Below are 23,836 nucleotides of genomic sequence, written 5' to 3' on the forward strand. Positions count from 1 at the left end.
GCCACACTGAAGACCATATCTATCCGCCCCATAAACATTGACATCTTCTCCCTGTCCCAGCTGCACAGTGGGAGGAGTGGGAAGCTTCTGCCAAAGAAAAGGGAATGTTTGTTGGAGGTAATGAAGAAGGCTTCCCTTGGAGTCCTCCCCCTCACAAACATCTGGACAGATAAGAGCTCTTGTGAGAAAGGTTGGAAGAGCCAGGGAGGCCTCCTGGAAAGGGCAGGGAAACATTCCACTTTGGAGCTGGCTAGCACCAAGGGCAGAAAGGTGGAGAGAGGCGCCTGTCGGGGCTAACACAGGAAGTCAGGGATGGAACAGACAAAGCCAAGGCCACCAAAAGCCTGTGGGGCAGATCATCTTTAGGTGAAACCACAGGAGCCTTGATTCCAGAATACACCTCTTTCAGCTTTGAAATCCCTTTTACCCTCTGGATGGGATCAAAAGGTCTGGTGAAGGGCTTGCCATTGCATTCATGGCTCTTGAGGAGTCTCCATGCTCACCCACTGGCTTCTGCTCAGCTCAGAGTCCCCTGGCAGTGCCACTGCTGTCCCTCATGGCCTTCTCTTCCCGCTGAGTGACCCCCAAGTGGAGCACAAGGACATCACGATGGCACAAGAATCGCACACAGGGATCACATCGCTTGCGCTACACGCCACTCCGCAGACATAGCTGAGAGCAAATTGTTTCCCTGACATGCCAGGGATGCTTTCAAAAAGCCTCTTACCCCACTACCCCTTCGGCAGCAGCCCTGCAGCTTGAGAGACTGCACTGGAACACTCATCTGCTTTTCAAATGTCTTGAATGTATTGTGTGTGTTGGCCTGCCATTGGTTTTCTCAAGCCCCAGCGACACAGAGGGGTCTGCTGGGAGCAGTGTGGAAAGCAGCTCCTTAAGTGATGCTTTCCAGTTGACAGGACTGCAGGGCAGGCACTACCTGCTGTTAGGGGAGAAAGCCAATCCAGTTGTTAATCCATCAACCAGAGGCCAATGCCAAATTGTTCCCCCCAGTGCTGCTTTGTCCATTTATGCCTGTGCTGGTGAAGGTCCTTCCCCTGCCTGCCTGCCCCCTCAGGAGCATCCTTCTGGGATGAGTTCTTCCTACCCTGGCAATGCCTGGGAGTGCACCGAGGCTTTTTCTGTCTCAAAATGTAACAGGTGGCATAAAGAAGACACAAACATAGGAAGGATGATCTAAAAGAATAAACTCCACCTGGCCTTAATTCCCTGCTCCCCACTCCAAGAGGACCTTTGGAAACTCAAGAGACAGATGAGCACAGATGGAAGAGAGATGCTCAGGTGCAGAGTGAGCAGGAGTGAGGGTCTCCCTGTGCACTGGCACTGATGGTGTTCACAGATCTGTGTTCTGCCACTGCATCCAGCTTGTTGCACAGCCCAAGGCCACATGAAACAGGTACAGAACAGTGGTTGCATATTTAAAGAAAGCATAATAAAAGAAGAAGAAAGTCTGCTTTTCACAACTTGCAGGTTGCTGTTGAGTAGTTAGTCCTTTCCATGGCAGTCTCTGGGGCTCAGAGACCACGACAGACATGGGTCTGAAGGGTGAAATTCCTGTGTCTCAGTCTCCAAATTCTTCAAATAGTCCCTCCAATTTTTATGTTTTCATAAAGGCATGGCCTGCTGCCGGGTGACCTGGAAGAGGCATTGCAGTGCTTTGTCAGCACACTCGCCTCACTGCAGAAGCTAAGGACCAAGTTGTCTTATTAATCATTTAAAAAGTGGGGAGGAAAAAAAAAATAAAAGGCACAGTTCTGGCTAATTGTAGGGGGGAAAAATGAGGTCAGAGTTCACTTTTTTCTCTGCTGTCGCTTCACAGTTCACTGGCTGACAAGGAAAGCAAGATAAGAAGAGACTGGAGATAGTTCAGGGAACAACCTCCCTCTCCCAAGGAGAAGTGGGGGAGTTCAGTTTTTTGATAGGGATGGAGAGGTGACTGTGCTGGATGTTGAGGCACAGGACTTGGCAGAGAGGATGCCATAAGCTGCTCCAAGAGGGAGCAGGGGGGTTTGGCATGGTGCACATGGAGCAAGCATATCTCATTTTTTGCCACCCCATAAACTCACTGACGTTGGTGCTGCTCGCAGAGAAGTCTGAGCTGAGAGGAATTGGGAGCCTCCTCCACCAGTAGATACATCAATTCAATCTAATCCTCGGGGTTTAACCACTCTCTGTTTTCTTTTTTCATTCTTTTTAATTTAACTTCTATGCAAAAGTATAGATTGGAGGGGAGAGCAGAGCCCTGGTGCTCCTTCCTGCTCTGACACTGGGCTGATGATACAGCAAAGGCTGCCAAACCACCCTTCCCTCATTCTGTCCCCTACGGTCGCTCCTGCTATGAGCAGCAACTGCTGGAGTAACCGAGACCTCCTCAGGAGCGTGAGATCCAGAATCATTCATTTTATGGGGCCCTCCTGCGAGAGCAAGGGATTTGTTACCCTGATTCCTGCTGGGGAAGCGCTCCCACAGCCACAATGTGAAACACAATACAGCACGGACTCTGACATTCGAGCTGGGTTATTTGAGGCAAGTTTGTTACACGGGGCCTATGCAGCACAATTCCAGCAGCAATTATCCAGGCTCCTTGCACCATTCTGGCTGGTTAAATGCTAGCTTTGGCCTGAAATGCGAAGTCACTGGGAAAAGCAGATGTGCCATGCCTGGCTTTAGGGGTGTAGAGGGAGGAAGGGGGTCAGCAGAGGGAATCACAACTAGGGGGTGGCTGTTTAGTGAAGACCCCAGTGCTGGGGACATGCTCCAGGGATGGGATGTTTGCCTCTGTGAGCATGAGCAGTGGACTATGGCAGGTGGCTTGGGACTCTCTTCAGCAGTGGCACTCATGGAAATTCCAGCATTAATGAGTATGTAAATGCCCTTTCTGCTACAGAGATTGAAGTGATGCCTAAAACTCCTCAGGTCAGACCAGGGGACCACAACAGCCTGTGAATCTCTGTCCCAGGGATTTAATATCTCTATTTAGCTCAGGGAGACTTATCTGCAAGATGTTACCTTAAGGTAGGATCAAAATTAAGGTCCTGAAGGTCTTTTTTCCTTCCTCAATTGAGGATGTGCAAAGCAGGCAGGGATTGCTGGGGAGGTGTGAGGTGAGAAAGGTGTTGTCAAACTCTTGTGAGAGGCTAACCTGGTTCCTGAAGGTTGCACAAGCTGCAACACTGGTGGTGTGGCAGAGCTGAAGGCTGAGTGGGTAGAAGGCAGATGGGCCATTTGTGCCAGTCCCCAGACAAACATGAATAACCTCCAGCACTTCCAGTTCCACCATGCTTTGAAACAGAAAACAACTTCTGAAGAGCCTTGGAATATTAAGACATGTAAGAAGGAATAGTGGATAAAAAGGGCTGAACAGAGGACTATAAACATCTTCAAAGATGTGTTCCCCAGCCCCTCCAGCCAGGATACCCATCCCATCCCTTCTCAGCCCTATTTTCCACTAATGCAGGATAATTCCTAATTGCTTTTGCTATGGAAGTAATGACATTGTCAGGGTGTTTTCCTTTTGTTTTTTGTCTTTTGGCAGGGATGACAATCAGGACCCTCCTGCATTTAGACATGAAGGAAGAGAAGGAAAACAGTCTTGTTTTCAATAAGACAGGGTCTCTTCCTCCGTTGCTCAACTGCCCATTTGCACAAGGCTTTCTGGCCCGTAGTAGCCTGTTTCCCTGGAGAGTACAGTCAACATGGGGAGGCAAGGCAGTGTTGGAAGGTAGCCTGAGGATAACAGGCGTTATAAAGAGGAATTTTTTTCCCTGCTGTTTTTGTTTGTTTTACCACAGAGGCTCAGAGGAGCTGGCCAAGAGCCTCACACAGCAGGTGCTGCCTGGGAATGCAAGGGGAGCAAAATTCCTACTAAATGGAAGCATTATTTGACACCACTGCCTTTCGCAATCTTTTTCTTTTGTTTCAGACAAACTCCAAGGCCTCCTGGGCTTTGCGGTCAAAGCTGAGCTGGACTCTTCTGCAGGGGAGGAAAGGGAAGTAGTAAGGGTGTCCCCAAACATGCCAAACACTTGGGTGACAGAGACCAAGCCTTCTGGAAACAATACTGCTGGGTTCCCACAGAAGTAGCAAGAGGGCCAAGAAAAAAAGAAAAATCACCTTTGGCTCCCTCACAGCAGTGTTATACCTTTTTCCTTTTTTTCTTTTATTTTCTTTTCCTTCTTCTTTTTTTCCCCCCCTTTTTTTAGTGAAGGAGGGGCTGAGCCTGCACACCCACACCAAAATGCTTTTGACATTTGGAGATCTGCAGGAGTGGGTCACTACTCTGGCCAGCTTGCTATCGTCTACCATGGCTGTTGCAAGACTCAGAGAGTAAGTGTGGCTAAAGGAAAGCAGGATAACTCCTTCCTTTTCCAGAGGCTTCCCTGTGGCTCAGTCCTTCACTCCTCTAATTCTCTTTTGGACTTCAGCTCCTTCCCAGTAAAACTGGCAGAATTCATGGCGAGGGGGTCATGTATCAGCAGCATGGGATGTGTAACTATTTCATAAATGATGGAACAGTGTTAAAACCCAGAAAGAAGGAAGTCGGAATCTTCCAGAAATGTCAGGCTTTGCGACAGACTTTACATTCTTCTCGTTTTTTACAAGCAACCAGGGTGCCTCTGTCCAAGCGCTTTCCTCTTACCAGCAAAAATGTTGTTTCAGAGAAAGTCTCATTTTTCACAGCCTTTTGGATACACTCAGTTGCCAGAATGACCCCACAGAAGTGATAGCCCATTTCCAGAAGCCTTTGAAAAGTGCAGTAACTGGCCATGCCTGTGTGTTCAGGTGTGTCTGTCTCAGGGGTGTCCTGGAGCAAAGGGGCAGCAGTGTTCTGCTTTGCTCCACACCTTGCATGCTGGCAAGTCGTGCTCACTGATGGAGCCCTGGGGTGCTCCTCCAAGGCTGGTGCTATTATAATATTCATGATTTTCTCCCCCTTCCACATTCTGTGTTTCCTGGGGGGGCAGCAACCCCAGCCTGGATGCTTCTTAGCAGTGTTGTGTGAGACACAGCCACATTCCTTAGCTGTAAGTCTTTAGAATCACCCACCAGCTCTCCAAAACAAGTTCAGAGCACAACTTGCAGCCACACAGATGACGCACTTCTTCAGGCCCAGAGGTAAAACCTACAATATTAGCAGCACAATAGATAGGTGGTACCCACATTCCACTGGCATTTCTCCCTGCCAGTGTCCAGCTATTGCATTCCTCAGCCCTAAAAGCAGCTTTCTTGAATTTCTTGTACTGCAAAAGATGGAGAAATCCATGTGAGACAAGTATCTGATGCTTCCCAGCTCTTCCATTGCTATTTATTGAGTACACTAAAATTAATGAAAACCAAAGACTCTTGAATAGAGTGCAGAAAGTCATAAAGTTCAGAAAATGAAAATTGAAATGAGGTTCTTTCAGAAGGCCATTTGTATATCATTAACATTTCTGCCCACTCAGAAATGGGAAGGAAGCAAAACTTAAAAGCTTCTGGTGTAAATTTGCAATGGTGAGAAAAGTATGTCCTTGACAAATAGCCAGGAGGACAAGCTACTGCCATGATCAAGCTATTCAGGATCAGGAGCTCCACTGAACGGTATAGCTACTGAAAAATAGAAAGGAGGCAGAATGAGGCTGCACAAATAATTTCAAAGATGGAAAATATGCCTTGATGGTGTGAAACACAGATCTATCTCCATCTCTATGTCAAAAGAGGATGGGGAAAGTGTAATAATATACAACAAATCTGTGAGATGGGTGAGGTGTTCAGAAGTGCTTTGGCAAGGCTGGTCAGAGCCCTCGTTTCAGCAAGAAATGTCTGTCTGGTTTTTACATCAGCAAGTTCAATTTCTGTTCATTTTTCTAAATGAAAGCATTTTGAAACACATTTTTTTTAATACCCCAAGTGAATTTTTTCTGTATTAGTTAAGGACAAATGATAATGCAAACAACAGTGCAAAAACTTTTTAAGTAGCTAAAACTGCAGTAAAGTTGACTCACAAATATATTGGTATATCAACTTTTTGTCCAGATGCCAGGATTAAAAAAAAACAACTTTGAGGAATGTAGCGTGCCAGGCAATGCCGCTCAGTTATGAAGCAGAGAAAAGTGTAAAGCTGATGGCTGCATGTGAAGCCAAACAAAAGAGGATCAGAAATGAAGCACATTTTAAAATTAATGCGAGCTTCGAAATCAAGTGATTTGATGAGTCCCCAACTTGTGATGTGTTCATATTCCCATATATTGGTATGTCCGGAGCTGGATGATTTTCTGGAAGATGCAGCAAAGCTACTGGGCTTGGTACTGGGCTAATTGACTGCAAGTGAATGGCTTTGAAATATAGGAAGTCATACCAGATGTTCTCATGGTTCCTTCTGGCCTCAAACCCTGTGATTCTATGAATGAGTTTCTGAATCTGCGAAATGCGAAGTCCTGAGAATACAAACATATGAGTAGAGTTATACTTCTGGCCCCCACATCAGAAGAAAGATATTGAATGTGCATTGTTGCGATAAATCAAAGAAGCAGCTAAATCAGAGCTGTAATAAAAGTCAACTGCAGATCTTTGTGCAGAAATTGGTCATATGTCATGTGAGGACATGGTTTGGAGATGAGATTTCTCAACATCTGAAATGACTTCTTCTGGAAGCAGCCCCTTCCAAGCACTGTGGTGGAGATCCTGCTTCAGACTTGCTCTTCTGTGCCACACAGGAGCTTGTTTGACAAGTGACGATCAGTGAGGCACTGAATGCTGCTGACCACAGTGTAATTGAGAAGAGCATCCCTACCACGAAAACCAGCAGTGAGACATTCAAGTCAAGAGAAAGGGATTTTGTTTTGCTGGGCTTCCTTAAAGGGAAGCGTGTCAAAACTGAGGAAACTGAAATCTGTACTCAGCAAGAAAGCTTACTCAGCCATGGTCTAAGCACAGTCACATCAACCATGCATCCACCCACTCCCCTGCTCTGGAAAAGGAAGAAGAACAGCAACAATAACAACAAAACTCAGAAGAATTATGACATTTCTGTGTCATTTAATAACATATCTAAGTAATCTGATTCATTCTGGGAGGAAATCCTCTGTATGCCCCATAACTGGATTCAGATTACCATGAGTATGAGTATCACCACTGAAATTCCTTCTTGCCAGGCTCTGAGCATCTCCACTTCCCTGTCCTCACCATCTCTCTTGTCTATACCTCTGGCTCTAGCTGGAGAAGGCACCAGAGCAGGCAGGACCCACCTGGGACCCAACATGTCCCATCAGCACAACATGGGGTGCTTCCTATGATGCATGGTTGATCACTGTGATGCAAATCTCCCTCCTCCATGCATGGAAGACTCTGGACCCTTGCACCACAGGCCCACTGCTTTAAAGAAAACCTTCGAGAAACAGACGTTTGGTCTGAATGAAACACTCAGAAAAAGACCGTGTGCTGCCAAAATTCTCCGGTGAGGCACCCTTGTTATATAATACCAGGGTACATGTGTCGTGCAAAGTGCTGTCTGTCATCTGCAGAGGGCCCACTGATGCTCCAACGTCGCCACCAATGTCACGCAAGGCTGGGTGAAGCAAGGAGCGCGGCGATGTCACCAGGAAACACATAATGCCAATGACAGTGGAACTAATGCCCAGGCGGCTATCCCTGCATTATTCAACACTTCCAATTGCTCGCTGGTTTAAGTGGCTATATGATGTAATAATATATAAATACTGTAATGAAGGGGTTATTTATAGCCATCCTCAGTGTTAGTGGTGAGAGTATTAATGCATTTTTCCCACGCTATGCTCACTGACCGCAGCCGCGCAACCCATTTTCAAGGGACTGTGTCAAAAGAGTGTTTAAGCCATTCCTCAGTCAGAGGAACAGGTGAGCAGCTAATGCAGCAAGGCAAGTAATCAGCTTTAAATATGGCAATGAAAAAAGCCCCATAAACAAAGCAAAGAAGTGTGGGTGAAGAGAGGACATATCTCAATTGGAAAAAGAGGGTTCAAATGTCTCTGAAGCTGGCAACAGCTTTCCAGCCTTGGGACCAATGGGCTTCCTGAAGAAAAAGATATTTGCACCTAGCTCTCATTTAATATATGAGAACTGATGGAGGGAGCAGGGGGAGTGATCCAAAACCTTGGACCGAAAGCAGCTTCAAGTCTTGGAAATACGGAGTGATGCCATTCACACTACCAGAGTTCCTCTCAGTTTCAGTGTTGGCCTTAATTGAGCTTGCATTCCTGTATAATCTTTCACATCCTTTAACTTTCCAAACCACCCTGGAGCCACCAGTAGCTTCCAGATGTTTTTTTTTTTTTTTTCTCCTCCCTGAGGATGATATGGAGAGAAAAACAGCAGGTCTTGAATGGCTGAAGGTGCAGAGTTTCAGAAGGACTGTGTGGCTCTTGCAGAGACACACAACTCTCCCATTCCTACGCTCCATCTGCAAAGAGACTTCCCTTTCACTGTAAACACAGTAAAAATGGGAAGAAGCGGAAAGAAGAATTTTTACTTGTGGGAGAAATGTGTGATTTCATCACTGCGAAGTGTGGGTTTCTTGGGGTGTGTAGGAGAATCCACAATTACCTGGAGAGACAAAGTGGTGGAGATGGGGCTTCTGGCTCTCTGCCTCCTTTCCTCCTGTGCTGCACCAGGTCCTGACCCACCCCTGAGCCCCTCCTGTTACTTCAGCTCCACTGCTGACCCAGGAAGGGACACTTTTCAGAAATACACCTGCTACCTGCATTTCCCCTATTTAAGGAGGAGCTTTCCCTGTCTTTGACTTGGCCCATCATTCTTTGCAGGGTGTACCACGTATTTTCTTTAATCGCTCTTTGAGTGGTGAAAACAGGGTATGGGCTTGTAGAAAAAAAGTCAAAATTTCTTCACCCAGATTAGAACTTCCCCATTCATTTTTCTTAAAATTTGCCATTCCCAGAGCATTTTCATCCTGTGTATCCATGTGGGCTTTGAGTGCGAAGCAGAGCAAGAAATGGGGCAAGAAATGGAGTGACAGCAGGAGGGGATGTATCTTCCTCCACTGCACTGGCGTGCTGCCAGCAAGTGCAAGAATCTGCCTTTTTTTTCCCTGTTTCACAACAGAGCTGCGCTGTAAACAGCATTCATCACACAGGGAGTTCCACTTAGAAATGGGTGAATGCTAGAAAAATACTATTTACAAGTCCTCCCTCAAATAAAAACCACGAGTTTATTTTGGCACCGGCAGTGATTCTCCTAGTGATTGCTTCTGGCAAGCGCTCAGGCAGGTACAACAACACTTGCTGAAATATTCAGAGGATGGGGACGTGTTGCAGATACTTGTGCAAACGTGAACTGTGGGACAAACACTTGTGCAAATCTGTGCAGTGATGGGTTTGCATAACTGGTTTTGATTGTTGCTTATGGGCTCCAGACTCCTCAAATCAAACTGGAGAAACTCTGCCACATGACGGAGGTAAACAGGGACACACGCAGAAGCTCACCAAGAAGAGTACAAATTAAAATTAACCAAAAAAAAAAAAAAAAAAGGCAACAACAGTTGCAGTCAGGCTGCATCGTTTACAAGCAGCCCAAAGACTGAGAAACAGCCAAAGAAACCATTCACGTAATAGCGGCGTGTCAAACACATCTGTAAAGTTCCTGTAGCGTTTGCAAGCAGCGGCCTAAGTTCAACAGGATTTACTTGGAGCAGTTCACGAGATTAAAATCAAGAGAGCATGCAAATATCTTGCTGGATCAGGGCCAGGAGACAGGACTACAATTGCATGGTTAATTGAATTTGGCAAGCAGTCACCCAGCTATATTTCCTCTGGGGCTGACGGGTGTAGTGGATCGATTGATACTGGAGGAATTACGGATGGGTGTTGCAGAAAAAGGAAGAGCTGACTGGGTGGGCTCACCAAGGTGGGCAGATGGGCTAATGTTCAATAGGTGGCACCCACATGCACACATCCAAGGCTGGTGTTACCTCAAATTGCCCCCCATCTTCCAAACACTTCTCCTGATGCAGACTTAACCATATGCTGGCTGCAACTGGTGTGTCCACATGTGAAAGCAATTGCAAGGCTGGAAGGGCTTGGGTTCTGTTTTGTTTGCATTGTTCATTATCTACAAATGCAATTACCAGGGGATAAATTAAATTAGGCTGTAGCATTATTTTGAACATCTTTTCTGGTTTGCTCTACTTCAAATTTTCTGAGAGGCCAGTGTTTATAGTTAAAAGTACAGCTTGGCAGAAGTACAATCAGGAGTGAGCAACACATACCACAAACAAAACCATTAAGACCATTTAGAAAATTTTTGCAAAAGACAATCAAGTGTTGCAGGACTAATTTCCCACTTGGTCACCATGATTTTATGTCAACATTAACACCATTGACTTCAGCTGAGCCCTACAGGCACAAAGCTTGTGTGATGGGGTGGGAAACTGGCCCAGTTTAGGATTATGTATATCGTATTATTTAAAAGACAAAGAAACAAATCCCAGGAGTATGTAAATATGCTGAAGTCTCTGAATGTAGACTTTTCCCACTGAAATCAAAAGCAGAGCATCTGTGTACTGGGAGGAGTGGAATCAGGTGTCCTCTACCTGCCATTGGCAAGGTATGGCCATCAACAATGCACTTTTTGGGGCTGGATGTAGAGTTTAGGACAGGATGGGTGCTCTGGAAAATAGAGAGATGCCTAAAGAGAAAGGCGTGTCTTCTTCCCTGACACTTTCCTCCCCCAGTCCTAAATGTCTTCTTATTTCTCATTATTTTATACACTAGGATCAATTTTTAATGCTTCTCAAATTAGTAATATAATTATTTTTTTTATCCATGTGTGTACGAATACAGACATATGTAAACCCAAAGAAAGACAGGAGCTGTTACCTGGTTGATCATTGTTTGTTTTTTTTTTTAATTTTAGATCTTTTGGAAGTGCAATTATAGTAGACATGGGGGGCTGGCCACTGGGATGAGTAAAACAGTTTGGGAGAAGAAAAGGTTTGTGAATGTTTCAGGATAATTACTAACAGTTAGTCCCAGATCCAGAAAAAATAATATTAAAAAGAAAAAAAAAAAGCAAAGAAAAAGAGAGAAAAAGAGTTTCGCCTGTTACTGATTTCCTTTTTGGTTTCAGGGGCCATTGTTTGTTTTAATGACAGGAAAAGAGAGCTGTCAGAAGACATTTGCATAGTGCAAATAGGGTCACAAATCAGAGGGGCTGTGGAGATCATGTAGCAGTGAGCCAGCACCCATCGGTGTGTAGCTAGAGGATGAGGTTGTTTTCTGTAGTAATGGGGAAAAGCTGATAGTTTTACCACATGCAGTTGAGGGCTCAAGCAATTTTGGGGAAGAAAAGCTTCCCACTTGCAGCAGTGTCTGCTGGGCTCTCATGAAGGCGTTGCTGTTTGTTTATTTTCCTAGCTGAGTGCTTAAGATGCATTCTTTGAAAATTTAGCTGATGGGTCTGTTTGTATAGACTGCACTGCTGGTGAGTTAGACCAGGGGTTTGTGTTTTCATTTGGGAAAAGAGAAAGAATCCTGGCCATCAGAAATGTTTACTATATCAGGAAATGAATTCACTACTTGAGGGTTCCAGTGGATATAAAACAAAAATTAAAACAAGAGCCTTGTATAAACCCACTTTGTATTGTCTCCTCCATAAACAACCCCATACGTGACAAAGCTCGGAGTGAGTGAGAGAGGTAGTTTTATTGGGGCATGTGGAAGTGAGTTAATTGCTGCCGTTTTTTGATTGTTTTTTTGCACATGTTGGTGAGTTTGAAGTGAAATCTGGTTGTCTTTTCTTTCTCCCATTCCAGGGAGAGCTGAGCCTTTGCTGAGAAATAACACTAGGCAAAATGACTTCAAGCTGTCACCATTACACAACCTAAACTTTATTTCTTCATTAATGCATTACAGAGCAAAAAAACAATGAGAGCATTCCTCTGGAATGTGTGTTTACTGAGCACAAAATGATATGTTTACTGAAATAGCAGTTGCTGCCGGGTTACCCAGTGGGAGAGAGCTCTCTCTTACCACACCGGTCCGAGATCCCGGTGCCGCTGTGCTCCTGGCCAGCGGCTTCTCCCTTGCCAAGGGGGTCCTGTGGGAAAAAGCAGTGCTGGTGCTGGCCACAGCTGAGGCTCAGCATCATCCAGGGGCACCTTTCTGGTAGCTCCCGTAAGCCTGGGGGAAAGGGGAAAAAGGAGGGGGATTTCAAGGCATCCCTTTCTGGAAGGAGGAGAAGGGGCTAAACCCAGGGATTCACGGAGGGTGTCAGCACTCCTCTTGCTGTGGGAGTGGGACAAATGCTTGGGGAAGAGGATAGGTGCTGATGCCATGTGGATGAGCACTCCCTCCCCAAAGAGAGGGAAGAGGTGGTGGTTGGGGAGTGGCAGAGCATCTCCTGAGTACAGCAGCACTGAGAGGATGTGCCACAGGAGGAAGAGTGGGAGGGCAGGTGGCATCCTTTGTGGACACAGTAAGGAAAACATAGATCCTGATGGCTGGGCTGAGAGGGGCATGTTGCAAATACCAAAATCAGCCAGGGAAGGGAAGAAAGGGAGTTAGATAGACAAAGGCAAATAAAATCAGTGAGAGAGGTTTCTTCTTTATCCCAAGGGTCAAAGCAAACCGTGCATGTTTTAGTACATGTGCACATAAGCAGGTGCACGCACACACACACCCTCCCATGCACCCAGTCTCCTAAACTCAAAGGTAGTTTGTTCTTTTCTCTTTATCCCACTAGGATTCAGAGAACAAAAAAAAACAAAATCCAATAATTAAGGAGCTTTTGCTCAGTGCAACTGCCAAGCAGACATCAGGTTGGCTGCAGCACTGTTTGGTGTGGATATGGCTCTCCAGTGATTCATAACCAGCCCAATCGGAACAGGGTTCATCAGTGCCCCAACCAACAAAAACACAACTGAAATGTTTTCAGTTCTTTCCCTTCTCCTTTAAAGAGAAATACACACACACATGCAGAGGAAAAACAGAACTGGAGAATGCTTCCTAACCTGGTACAGCATATTACACTAATTAAGGGATGCTGTTACTCATGCATCATTCACGACCCTGCCAAAACTGGGAACAAACAGTCCCTACAATCTTGATCGCTCTGTCTGAGCTGAACTTCGTAGAGTTTTCCAATCTGAAAAAGCCCAAATAGGAAACATCCTTCCCCACTGCTAACTCCTGTAATTGGCAGCATACCGGACAGTGTCCTTACCCTGATCTGCTTCTCTATTGATGTTTCTGTCCAGCAGTGACTGCAGGGCAGGTAAAGGGATCTGCAAATGTTGTGTGCTGTCATCTTTCCACTGGGTTGCAGCAGAGACCTCAGAGGCTCCGTGTTGGGTCAGCCTCCCCCGTGGTGGCAAAGTCCCTGGAAACGAGGAGGGAGTTGAACCTGGGCATCACCTCTGCCCTGGAGGTAAAAGCATCTCCTTGCTGAGATGGCTTTTGTTGATGGCTTTTGTTCTGGTTACTGTGGTGTTCATGCTTCTTGGTGTCTTGTTTAAGACCACAAGGACAGGGGGGCACTGGTGCCAGGAGAGCCAGAGGCATCATATCTCTTCCCAACACTTCTTGGTGAGGAGAGCAGGGGAAGCCATAGAAGCAAAGAATCATCAAGGTTGGAAAACACCTTTAAGATCATCAAATCCAACTATCAAGTCCTTCAAGGTGTCTCCAGCCGAGGCTGAGAGGGGCCAGGAAAGTGTTCTATTTGTATACATGCCATGAATGCATCTTGGCACCACACTGAGAAGGATTGACAGGAGCTGCAGAAAGGCTGAGTAAAATTTTCCAAAATACCTAAGTGATGTGGAAGCCTCCTGTCCTATTTTTAAAACGTGACTGAAGCACGTGGGACCCAAAGCCTTAAAAGTACCTCTACAGATAGCCCTTTAGAGCTGGGCTCCTAAAAGAGCACCTCCATCCCACTGCCCTGATGATCCATCCTCCCCTGGGGTCCTACTCCCTCTCAGTCATATAATTTTAGACCTGCACACCTGACAGGAGGTTGCCTCTTCTGCAAGTCCTGCAGGGACCTGCACAGACCTCTCCGTCCATCCCACAGCAGAGATCTCCTCTCTTTCCTTCCACTAGTCCCACCAGAGATGCATTGTGCTTGGGTTTTGCTCCAGCCATGCTGTCCCTGTTTTTCTCTTCACTTTCTTTCCTCTGCTTTTGCAGAAACCCCTGCTGGGTGGTAATTCCTTTCCAGCCCAGCCAGCTTCCAGCTGCACCCAACCCTCCCAGCTGCTGTGTGTGGGCACATTGCTCACAGCAGAACTTATAACTCCATGACAGGAAGCAAGGTGACTTTAGCTGTGTCTTTTCCTGCTGGCCAGTGGGGTCTGTGAGCTCAAGCCTGGATGGCTTGGCCCAAAATATCCCAGGCTGCTTCCTCAGCAATGAAATGTCTCCTATTTATTGCTGCTGATTATTGCTAATGACAAAGGCAGGTGGTTGGGGACAGCAAAAGGAGAATGGCAAGGCTCAGAGAGATGGGAGAAGATAAAAAGGTCAAAAAGCAGTTATTTTAGCTACCGGCTTTGTGCAGTTTTGGAAGCAGAGGACTGTTTGCATTAGATGTAGAAAGCACAGGTTTTAGCTGCAACAGCACACTCTTCCCACTCCGTGTTTTTGCAAAACTTTCTGCCTATTTGTAGCACCTCCTGCTGTATTGCTCACACCAGCCCTCCTCGCTCAAGAAATATACTGGAGCCATACGTCGGAGCCGTATGTCGCATCGGCATAGTGAGACTCAGAATCCATTGCCAGAGGCAGAAATACTCTCATGGATGCAGCCAGTAGAATAGGTGGAAATCTTCCAAATTTCTTTTTGCAGAGGGAACATTTATCCCCATGAAAAATGTGGAGGGACTGAAGGGAAGGCTTAATAATGACTTTTATGACATGTCCTTTCCCATTTCTAACTTCTTTTAATTGTCTTTTCTATCTTACAATGCCCTTGCGGAGCCCCTACTCTCTCACTGATGTCAAGGCAGGAACAGTGAGGAAAGAAATATTGTCACCCAAGCTGCGGTGCTGAAAGCTCCTTCTTGTCAGCACTGATACAAATAACCATATAGATACCAGGACGTGCTCCTAAAGTTTCTGTCCTTGCGCAAGGGCCCTTCTGGCCTCTCAGCTGCCACTGCAGTGCAGTGCTCCTGACATTCCCACGATTCTCCTGAGAAAATCCTTTCCCTGTGGAAAGGAGATGGCATGGAGGGCACTGCCTTTCACGACGGTGAAGATGCAGTGAGAGGAAGGCAGGAAAAGATGAGGGTTTGCAGAACACCAGCAAAAGGCAGGCTGGGTGCTGGGAGCCTGGGCACTTCAGCAGGAGTGCCCTCGAATCACCATCTCGACAGTGCAAATCCACCTAACTTTTAAATGCCAGAATGTCTATTTATCTTTACTTTGAAGTTGCTGGTAGAGCCATCAATGATTTGAGCTTGTTTCTCTGCTCCTGCTGGACCCTGGGGACCACCACACACCCCTCAGGTGCCATCAGTCACATCCCTTCTGGTGTGATGCAGCACTGGCCCTCACACCAGGGAGCTGTGGAAGCCACGGCTGCTCAGAGGAAGGCCTCTGATAATTGCCCACCCTCCCACTTCCCTGCTGCATGGACCAGATAGCTGCAAGCCAAGGCTGTTATTCAGTGTATCATCAGGTGTGTGGCTGTGTCCTGAGCACTCCAAATTGGCAGGGGGATGACTGTTGGAAGGAAGATGAAGCCGAAAGGGCTGTGGAATCTGGCCAAACCTGCTGTCCATTTTAAAGCCAATTCCACTGTTCCTCCCATGGAGCAAAACAACCATATTTTTCATTTTGCAAAGGACAAAGCTCAACAGGGCTTTTTTTTTTTTTTTTTTTTTTTTTTTTTGGGTTGCGCTTGCTAGGAATTTATTGAACGCTGTTACATTATTCTTCTTGCTGTCAGGAAACAGACTGACTGCTCTCCCAAAGTTTGGCTACTGAGCAACTAGGCTGCATGGGGCTTTTTGGCCACTGGTGAGGCTACTGTCTTCGATGGTGGCCTATGAATGTCCTTCAAACACTTGGCATTGAAGAACTTTGCTGTCAGCCTCTGGAAGTTCCCTATTGGTGGGAGGTGAGTGGGCAGCACAGCTTCTGGGCCCAAAGAGAGCAAAAGACTACTACCCTAAAATCTGTAACACAACATCTGCTTTGGTTTATACTCTTTGTACTGCATTTCAACCTCTGAGAGTGGCCTTGAGCTGCTCAGGATGTGTTCTGCATGAGCCAGGGCTGCTGGGGAAGGTGCCCCATTCCCTGGCACTGTCAGTTTGTCCCACAGGCTGAGAAGTGCATAGTCCTTTAATGGGAGGCTTGTAAAGCTGAACCCTCCTTCCCTATTCCTTCAGTAAAAAGCATGGGAGGAAAAAGGCCACAGTATTTTCTTGGGATGGGGATGAGCAGCAGAAAAACAGGTTGTGAAGAAGAGACAGTAGCACGAACAGAGCAGCAAATTGCGCTTGTCTTTTACTCCCTCCTCCTAGTTATCCATCATGATTTTGCACCTGACCTATCCATCTCCATATACAACAAAAATTTGGTGCTTGGCCACCTGCCAGCCATCCTCTTTCTGTGCTGGAGCAGGTCTCATTCAGGGGAAAATTCCCCTGCCCTGGAGAAACCGGAGCAAGAAGCAGTTTCCCTGGGTTTGTTCCATTATTCATTGTTATCCTCCCCTCGGGCCGCCCTGAACAATTTCCTTCCCCTCCCCACCATGTACACCCTTCAAATGGTTTTAGAATATGGCACTGAAAAATAAAGTTTAAAAAAATCCACCAAATACCCAAGGCATTGAAAACATTCAAATATATTGCTCAGCTCTTTCCTCCCTGCACCATTGTCTTAGGAGGGCTGGCATGGGACCAGACTTCTTTCTTATTACCAATCTTAACTATTCCACTGGGTATCGAAAAATAAAGCCCTATAAAAGTCACTAATTAAATAAGTTCTCCCATCTGACCTAATACAAGCAACATGGGAGGTTGCATGATTTTTATTTTTTTTTTCGTAGTATTTTTCTTTTTTTTTTCCTTTTTCCCTCCTTTTTGTAGAGCCCACTTCTCTGACGTGGATTCGTTGTTTTTCTGGTAGGGGAGAGGGATTTCAAGGTCACGGAATGAATAAATGATGATAATGCGTGGCCGCGGGGAGAAGCGAGCGCGCAACGAGCGTGGCAGCAGCCGAGGTGCTCCTGCCTGCCTGGTCCCTTCCAGCGAGGACAGGACTGCACTTATCCCTCCCTGTGCCTGCTGGGTGCCTGCTTGCCCTCCCTGCTTTTGTTTGCCATGGTGGCTGCTTGCTTTTTTAATTATCGTTATTATTTTCTTCTCTCACGACTCAAGAGTGGATGATCATCTCATCTGAACGTCCCCCGCCCCAAAGCTCTGCGGGGGTCCTTGGCTCCTGGCCTTGTGGGATGTGGGCTCGCCCCAAAGCAAGCGAAACAGAAAATTAACGGCTGTATTTCCTGTTATTCTTGGGAATTTTAGACGGATTCGTGAGGATAGATACTCGCCACGCTCAGCCCTGGTGGTTCCAGTGCTGCGTGCCCATGTGCTCTTTCTCCCTGCTCCTTGGGCACGAGCCCACGAGTGGGATGAGTTGGGCAGCTCCTGCTGCAGCACGGGGCAATGCTCCTTGCTCTTCTCCTGGCTCCCTGGCTAACGAGCTCTCCTCTTGCGAGAGCATCCTGAGGTTTTCTAATAACAGGAAGCGGCGCGCTGCCTTCCCGGGGCCCGGCCGCGTGCGGGAAGAGGTGTGGCTGCCTCCAATTTCGAGGAACACCAGTGTCATGACCTGCCCCATCCCACTGTGCTCCCCTCGGCATCCGCCTGGCTTCCTCAGCCCTGCTGTGTCACTTACACCTGAGTAACCCGAGGGATTGCAAGAATTGGCCCTGCAGAAGCAGACGTCTTGGGGGACAGGGCTGCAGCCAAAGATCCTGAAGCTTTCGGTGAAACGGGTGCTGAAGGGTTTGATGATCACCAGAGGATTTCCCCAATCTCTTTCCCTATTTTAATGCAGGATCTCTGGCAGTGTAGGGTCTTGTCCTTTAATGAAGTGATGGATGGGATCTGCCCAGCCAGACAAGCTCTTCATCTGGAGAGGCAGGCAGCGCAGATCCCTGGGGACGCCTCCCAACAGTCCTGATTTAGCTTATTCTAGGCCACGCAAAGAATTATTAGCTGCAGGAGTCTGCCTCTCTCCTCTCCTCGTTGAGACTACATTTCCTATTTTAGCTTGGTGCTTTGCTTTCCCCCCACATGAGCTATTTATTCTATAGCTTTTACACTATAAAATCGAGGAAAAATAAACAGCAGCTGAGAGGGGGCTGTGGCTATCAGGGAGGGCAGGGATGTGTGCGTGGAGCTTGGAGAGGGTGGTAGGAGCCTTCCCTAATCCTACCTCATGGAGTGTGATCCCTGAGCCAGGGCATGCATCATCTGCCCAGCTTTATTCCTGTGGCTGTTGTGGTTGAGCACAGCTGTTCGTTTCGAGCCCAAGGTAGCAAAAAAAACCAGAGCCACCTCATGGAGCCAGCAGGCTCATTGCTTAACCCATGGAAAGACTTCACATGATTTTTCTGGGACCAGTCACTTCAAATCTTCCGTGAAATGCCCCCTGGCCATTAATGTTATGCGAATATTCCTGTGTACTCATTTATTAATGAGAGGCCCGTGGAAATGACAAACCCTAAACAAATGCAGGAGACTGTTCATAGAACAATTATATTTGCTTTTCACCAGCTTGAGGCCTGGAAAAAACATCCCTGAATTTGGATCATGTCAATCTAGTCATGAGACAAATATGTTGTGTGACTTGGCTTAAGTGATGGGGCTCTCCACTGGCTTTCTGAGGATTGGTGGTCGCTTTTGGGACTCAGAAAGTTGACACTTCACACAAGTTGCATTATTTTTCTGTGCACCATCTGTAATCTCAAAAGGCTTCCTGCCTCATGGGTCTTGTGCTGAATATGTGGTGGAAAAAGTGTCAAAGATACCTGCCCAGGCCTCTTAGGAAATGGATTCCAGAAATGAAAAGCAAATAAGCTGCAGAGCTAATGCAAGGAGAAGGACAGCATGGAGCAAGCTCATTGCCAAGCTTCATGAGACATCCTGGTCAAGGCATTAGCAGGATTGCTTGGCATCTTACCCTGCAGCTCAAGGGAGGAACCCTTCAAATTTCCATGTTCTTCCCTATGAGGAATATGCACTGTTGCCAATTTATTGCCTCAGGAAAGTTGATTAGGAGAGAGGCCAAGCCTTGAGCACGGAGAGGAGCAGTCCTCCATCAGTAGCAATGATCACTGAATAGTTGATATGATGTCCAGCCTCATAGCTCACCTCAAATGGGAAGATCTGTGGACTCGGCCCTCTCTCTGGTGACTTTCTCTGGGCTGCTGAGGACTCTTGTTGCCATCTTACACTGTGAAGTTCCCGAGCAATACCTGTGTTCCTGCAGGCTACCCAGCAGGGATCACTTTTATTTTTCCATGGGTTTAAGACTGACAGCAAGAATAGGTATTTGGAGGCTGCTCTGAGAAAAGGAGAACCAAGAAAGGCCATGGGTAAATTGACTTTTCTGAGGGTGCTTTCTTTGGGAGGCACTGCCTGTCTCCTGCAAGTCCTTGTGTTGCATGGTCAGTGCAGTTCATGCTGGAAGGTTTTTGGTGGGAGAACCTGGCACTAGGTGGGGGGTAGGAATTAGTGTTCTGCAGGGCAGGAGAGGGCTGCAGGGCTTTTGGTAAGTAAATAAACCATTTGTTATTGAGCAGTAAAGAAAATCATAATGGCCACAAAGCTTTTTCTGCAGGAAAACGTTGTCAGCTCATGATGGACGGCCAGGTTTAAGGCGACAGGGAATCTAAGTGGATCATAAATATATTCTAGCTTACCCTCTAACAACAAACCTCCAGAAACAGCTTTTGGGTGGCTGGTGCTTAGGGATTTTAAAAGATAAAATAACTGAGATGTCTCCTACAGAAGACATGCAAATGAATCAAACCATATTACAGTTGTGTTTAAAGACCTCCATAGAGAGTACAGAAAATGGGGTATTGTCTGGTATTCATGCATACTTTAAATATATCATTCAGCTGTGTATTTGCAACCAAGTAAATCTGTAATCAAAGGCTTGGTAAAAAGGCCTTGTCTTATTTTTCTTTTTCTTTTTTTTTTTTTTTTTTTCTTCAATGGAAATACCCCCATGTTTCTATCTTGTTAGGACACAGCCAAGAAGGGAATAACCCATTACACACTTCATTATTTTCCAGATAGCAGAGGGAATCTCCTAGGAATATTTGAAATATAAAGGGTAGTATAATTTCTAAAATCAAATTACATGAATTTTGATAAAGTGTCAGCATTTGCAACTGGTAATGCTAATGCTGATTTTTGGGGAGCTGTTACTCAATCTGCATTTCAGTGGCAAATGAGAGGAGGATTGCCTTATAAGAACCTTCTCTGTTCATTTTCTAAATAATACTACAAAATATGGTATAGATTGACCCCTCTTTTTTACCTTTCCTTATTTGCAAATCAAAGCTTCAGAATTATCCCTGATATTTTGCAACATCAGCCTCTGAGGTACAGAAATGTTGAATCAAATCCCTACATGCAAGCAGCATTTGATGGGCTAAAATATTCTTTATGATAGTCTTAAAACCAGAATTACCCAGTCCAGTACATGCTGAAATTTACAGTGGTGCATTAAAGCTACAACAACCAACCTCTGACAAATAATTTGGTCATAACTCTTGTTTCAGTACACATTATGATGAAGCAATATAAGTGGAAAAGGATGCTGTTGGGTAGCAGTGGACACCAGCTTTCAGTGCCAGACTCCAGGTTTCAACTTCATCAAGCAAAATTATCTTAACCCACTTTCTGCTTTTTTATCTGAAAAAAAAAAAATTAAAAAAAATTAAAAAGTCCAGTTCATTTTTTCTTCAGAAACTCACTATGTTATAATATGTTTGAAACTTGAGAAGAGACTGGATATGCTTTGTGTCCATGAGAACTACTTCATTCTGATAGATTTAGTGGGGAATGTGTCTGTGCTCCATGAATCTTCCCCTAAGAAATAGCTGAATGTATTGTTTCCAAACCCTAATTCTCTCAACTTCTTAAAATCCCTTGGCACTTATTATATTCATTCCTCACAAGCAGTAGTGAAAACAAATGTTCTTTGTGTAAACAGATTTTGACAGAATGAGGGAAACTTAAATAAATATGGTTATAATATGGTATAAAAATCAGCTTCAAATTTGAAGCAAACTGAAAGTGCATGGGTAAAGATTGTCACTCATCTTCAAAAAATACCCAAACCCAAATATATCCTGAGATATATTAAAACAGGTAAATATCATCTCTGAGGCTCCCAACTGCGTCATGTGTTTGAAGACACAAGAACTGTGTAAATATACAGTGTTAAGTAAAACAGTTGCTCCAAAATGTCCTTTCACGTAGAACATGCTCTCGTGTGTGTTATTCCACTCCAAGAAAAATGAGCATCCTACCAGTGGTGTTTTCCTCAGCTGGCCAGAGGTGTGGGGCGTAGCTCTTCCTTTGGGGTGGGCAATGATGTCATAAGGCTGATGGAAACTAAGGGTATTTTGAAACATTTACATGGCTTATTTAAGTTACGGGGGAAAAAAATAAAAAATAAAAAGGTACTTACTCCAGAAAGCACAACTGGCCACAAAGACTTTCTATGAGATTGGATACCCTGGGTGGTTTTCTGAGGCATGAGGCCAAAGGCCAAAAGAGCAAAGCCACCCAAAAAGTGTCATAATTACCCTTTGGGGCAATGGCTGGATGAAGTGGAACTTCTGAATAAAGACGAGGAAAATCCATTAAGTAATGTTATTGACACGTGTCTGACATCGCCAATAGCCAATCAGCACTTGCCACTTGTGCCCTGGATTTCTGAAACCATTTCTTAATGGAATAAGGGTTTTCCAGTTTCTACAGATGCTAGAGGATGCAGGTTTGCCAGCTATTCACGTTCCCAGCCTACGTGCTGTTAATAAATTCAAAATTCAGCCCTCTGTTCTATCAGTATTGCGAACAAGTTTCAGCTTCATGCAATAACATAAAATTGCCATATATCAGCATTTCCTAAGCACCTGTCCCTGACAGTGCCAAGCCACTCTGAGAATTACAGGGGGAAGAAATGAGAGAGACCATTTTCCATGCGAGATGTAGTGCTGCGGTGACAAATATACCTTTTGATTGCATAGTGCAAACAGACCTCAGTGCCAATTTCAGAGGCAAAATTAAGGAAAATAGGGTTCAGACGATGCTACAAGCCTGAAAAATCTGTCTAGACCACATAAGAAAGGCATAAATGGAAGATTTGTGACTCCTGAGGTTTTTAAGCTTTAGGGTCCAAACAGCTGCTTTACTTCCATGTTTAATAGCAAAGCAATTTTAAGGAGAAATGAAATCAGAGCTGAAAGAGGATCAGTTGAATAATGCAGTTGTAGAACCAAAGCTGGATACTCATTCACTGGTGATATGGGGGTCATGCAGAGTGGGGTAGTCCTGGAACCAAGCAATATCTCCCCTCCAAAAACCTTTCTCCTCCCCTACATCATGACATGGGCTCAGATTCTGTTGGGCTGGATGTGGAGAAAACATTTTTCTAGAGGACAGAATATAAGCAAAGTACACTCCCACTGCCTGGGCTTAGGGTAGAAATGGACTCCTCTCTCTTTGTACAGTGAGACATGAAGGTGCTGATGGGTCTAAAGAGTTGATCCTTTCACTTGATTTTTTTTTTTTTTTTTTTGAAAGACTGAGACTCTGCACCTTTAAAGGTATTTCTTTTAAGAGCTCAGAGCAAATCTCAAATTAGCTCAATTTAAGGAAGCTGACCCCACTTTTGAGAAGTAATATAGTATTAGCAACTCCAAAATTCAGATATTAATCACAGCTAAAAATGACACTTCAGAAAGTGCATGAGTGTTAATCTTTTGGAGGTGTTTTGGATATGCATCTGCTGGGTGAGTTGTACTTTACAACTTGAGTTGGGATGGCCAGTGAATCACAGATGCTATTTCTGAGATTTCTACTTTGCCTTCCTTCTACATATGTTATGCCCATCTTAGCACATGTCCTGATGTCTTTACTGTGTCCTTTTGATCACTGAATCAGGCTGCATGATCTGATGATGTGTTGTGCACCAGGAGCAGCTCAAGCACAACCCTTCTGTCCTGCCTACACAGTTGTGGTTGGTGAGATGGCTGCAGACTGAGTTGGATGATATCTGGCATTCCTTGTGGGAGTTTCTGCTCTTCCCCATGTGCCAAGCTGAGGTCTCCTTCATGTAGTCAGGCATGCAAGGACCCAAGGAAGGACTTGCAGAGCAGGTGTGAGACCTTCCCATTTCATCCACAGGGATGCCCAAGCAGACATAGACCCCAGATTTTCATGCCAAGACTCTTGTCTGCCTTGCAGGGGCTCCACAGTGAAGGGTGGAGCTGCTCACCCATCAGTACCCCAAAGCCATCCTTCCACAGGGTTTCATGGAAGGGAAGGGTCCTTGAGGGAGAGGCTAGGGCTGCCTGGCAGGTGAGGAAAGAGCTCTCGGAGCACCTCATGGTGGGAGGTGAGCTTGTTTATCAGCAGAGCTTGCCTGGTGCCACCCCTTTTCATTTTGGACTGAGTCAACCCCCCAGACACCAATGAATGTGCTCTTGTAAACAAACACCATGGGTTGTTCAGTTTTTGTTTTTGTTGCTGCTGTTGCTGTTAAATGTTTCTCTCTCTTTTCCAGATAAAACTGCTTTGCCTTCAGAA

At 45.6% G+C, this 23,836-nt stretch overlaps 1 protein-coding gene across 2 annotated transcripts in view; it reads left to right on the plus strand.

The window, feature by feature from the left end:
- LOC306804006 (uncharacterized protein) overlaps positions 1-23,836 on the plus strand; it is a 172,566-nt gene that overhangs the window by 146,241 nt on the left and 2,489 nt on the right. Inside the window, exons 9-10 of one of the 2 annotated variants that reach the window (XM_079310070.1) lie at positions 4,221-4,348; positions 13,247-13,413. In XM_079310070.1, the coding sequence (XP_079166196.1) occupies positions 4,221-4,348; positions 13,247-13,413 (295 nt within the window). Of the gene's footprint in view, positions 1-1,246; positions 6,890-13,246; positions 13,414-23,836 lie in introns of those variants that run through there. The other variant, XR_013774764.1, reaches the window with a different exon arrangement.

The sequence above is a fragment of the Erithacus rubecula genome (assembly GCF_903797595.1).
Source record: "Erithacus rubecula genome assembly, chromosome: 6".
In the NCBI taxonomy this organism is placed as follows: Eukaryota; Metazoa; Chordata; class Aves; order Passeriformes; family Muscicapidae; genus Erithacus; species Erithacus rubecula.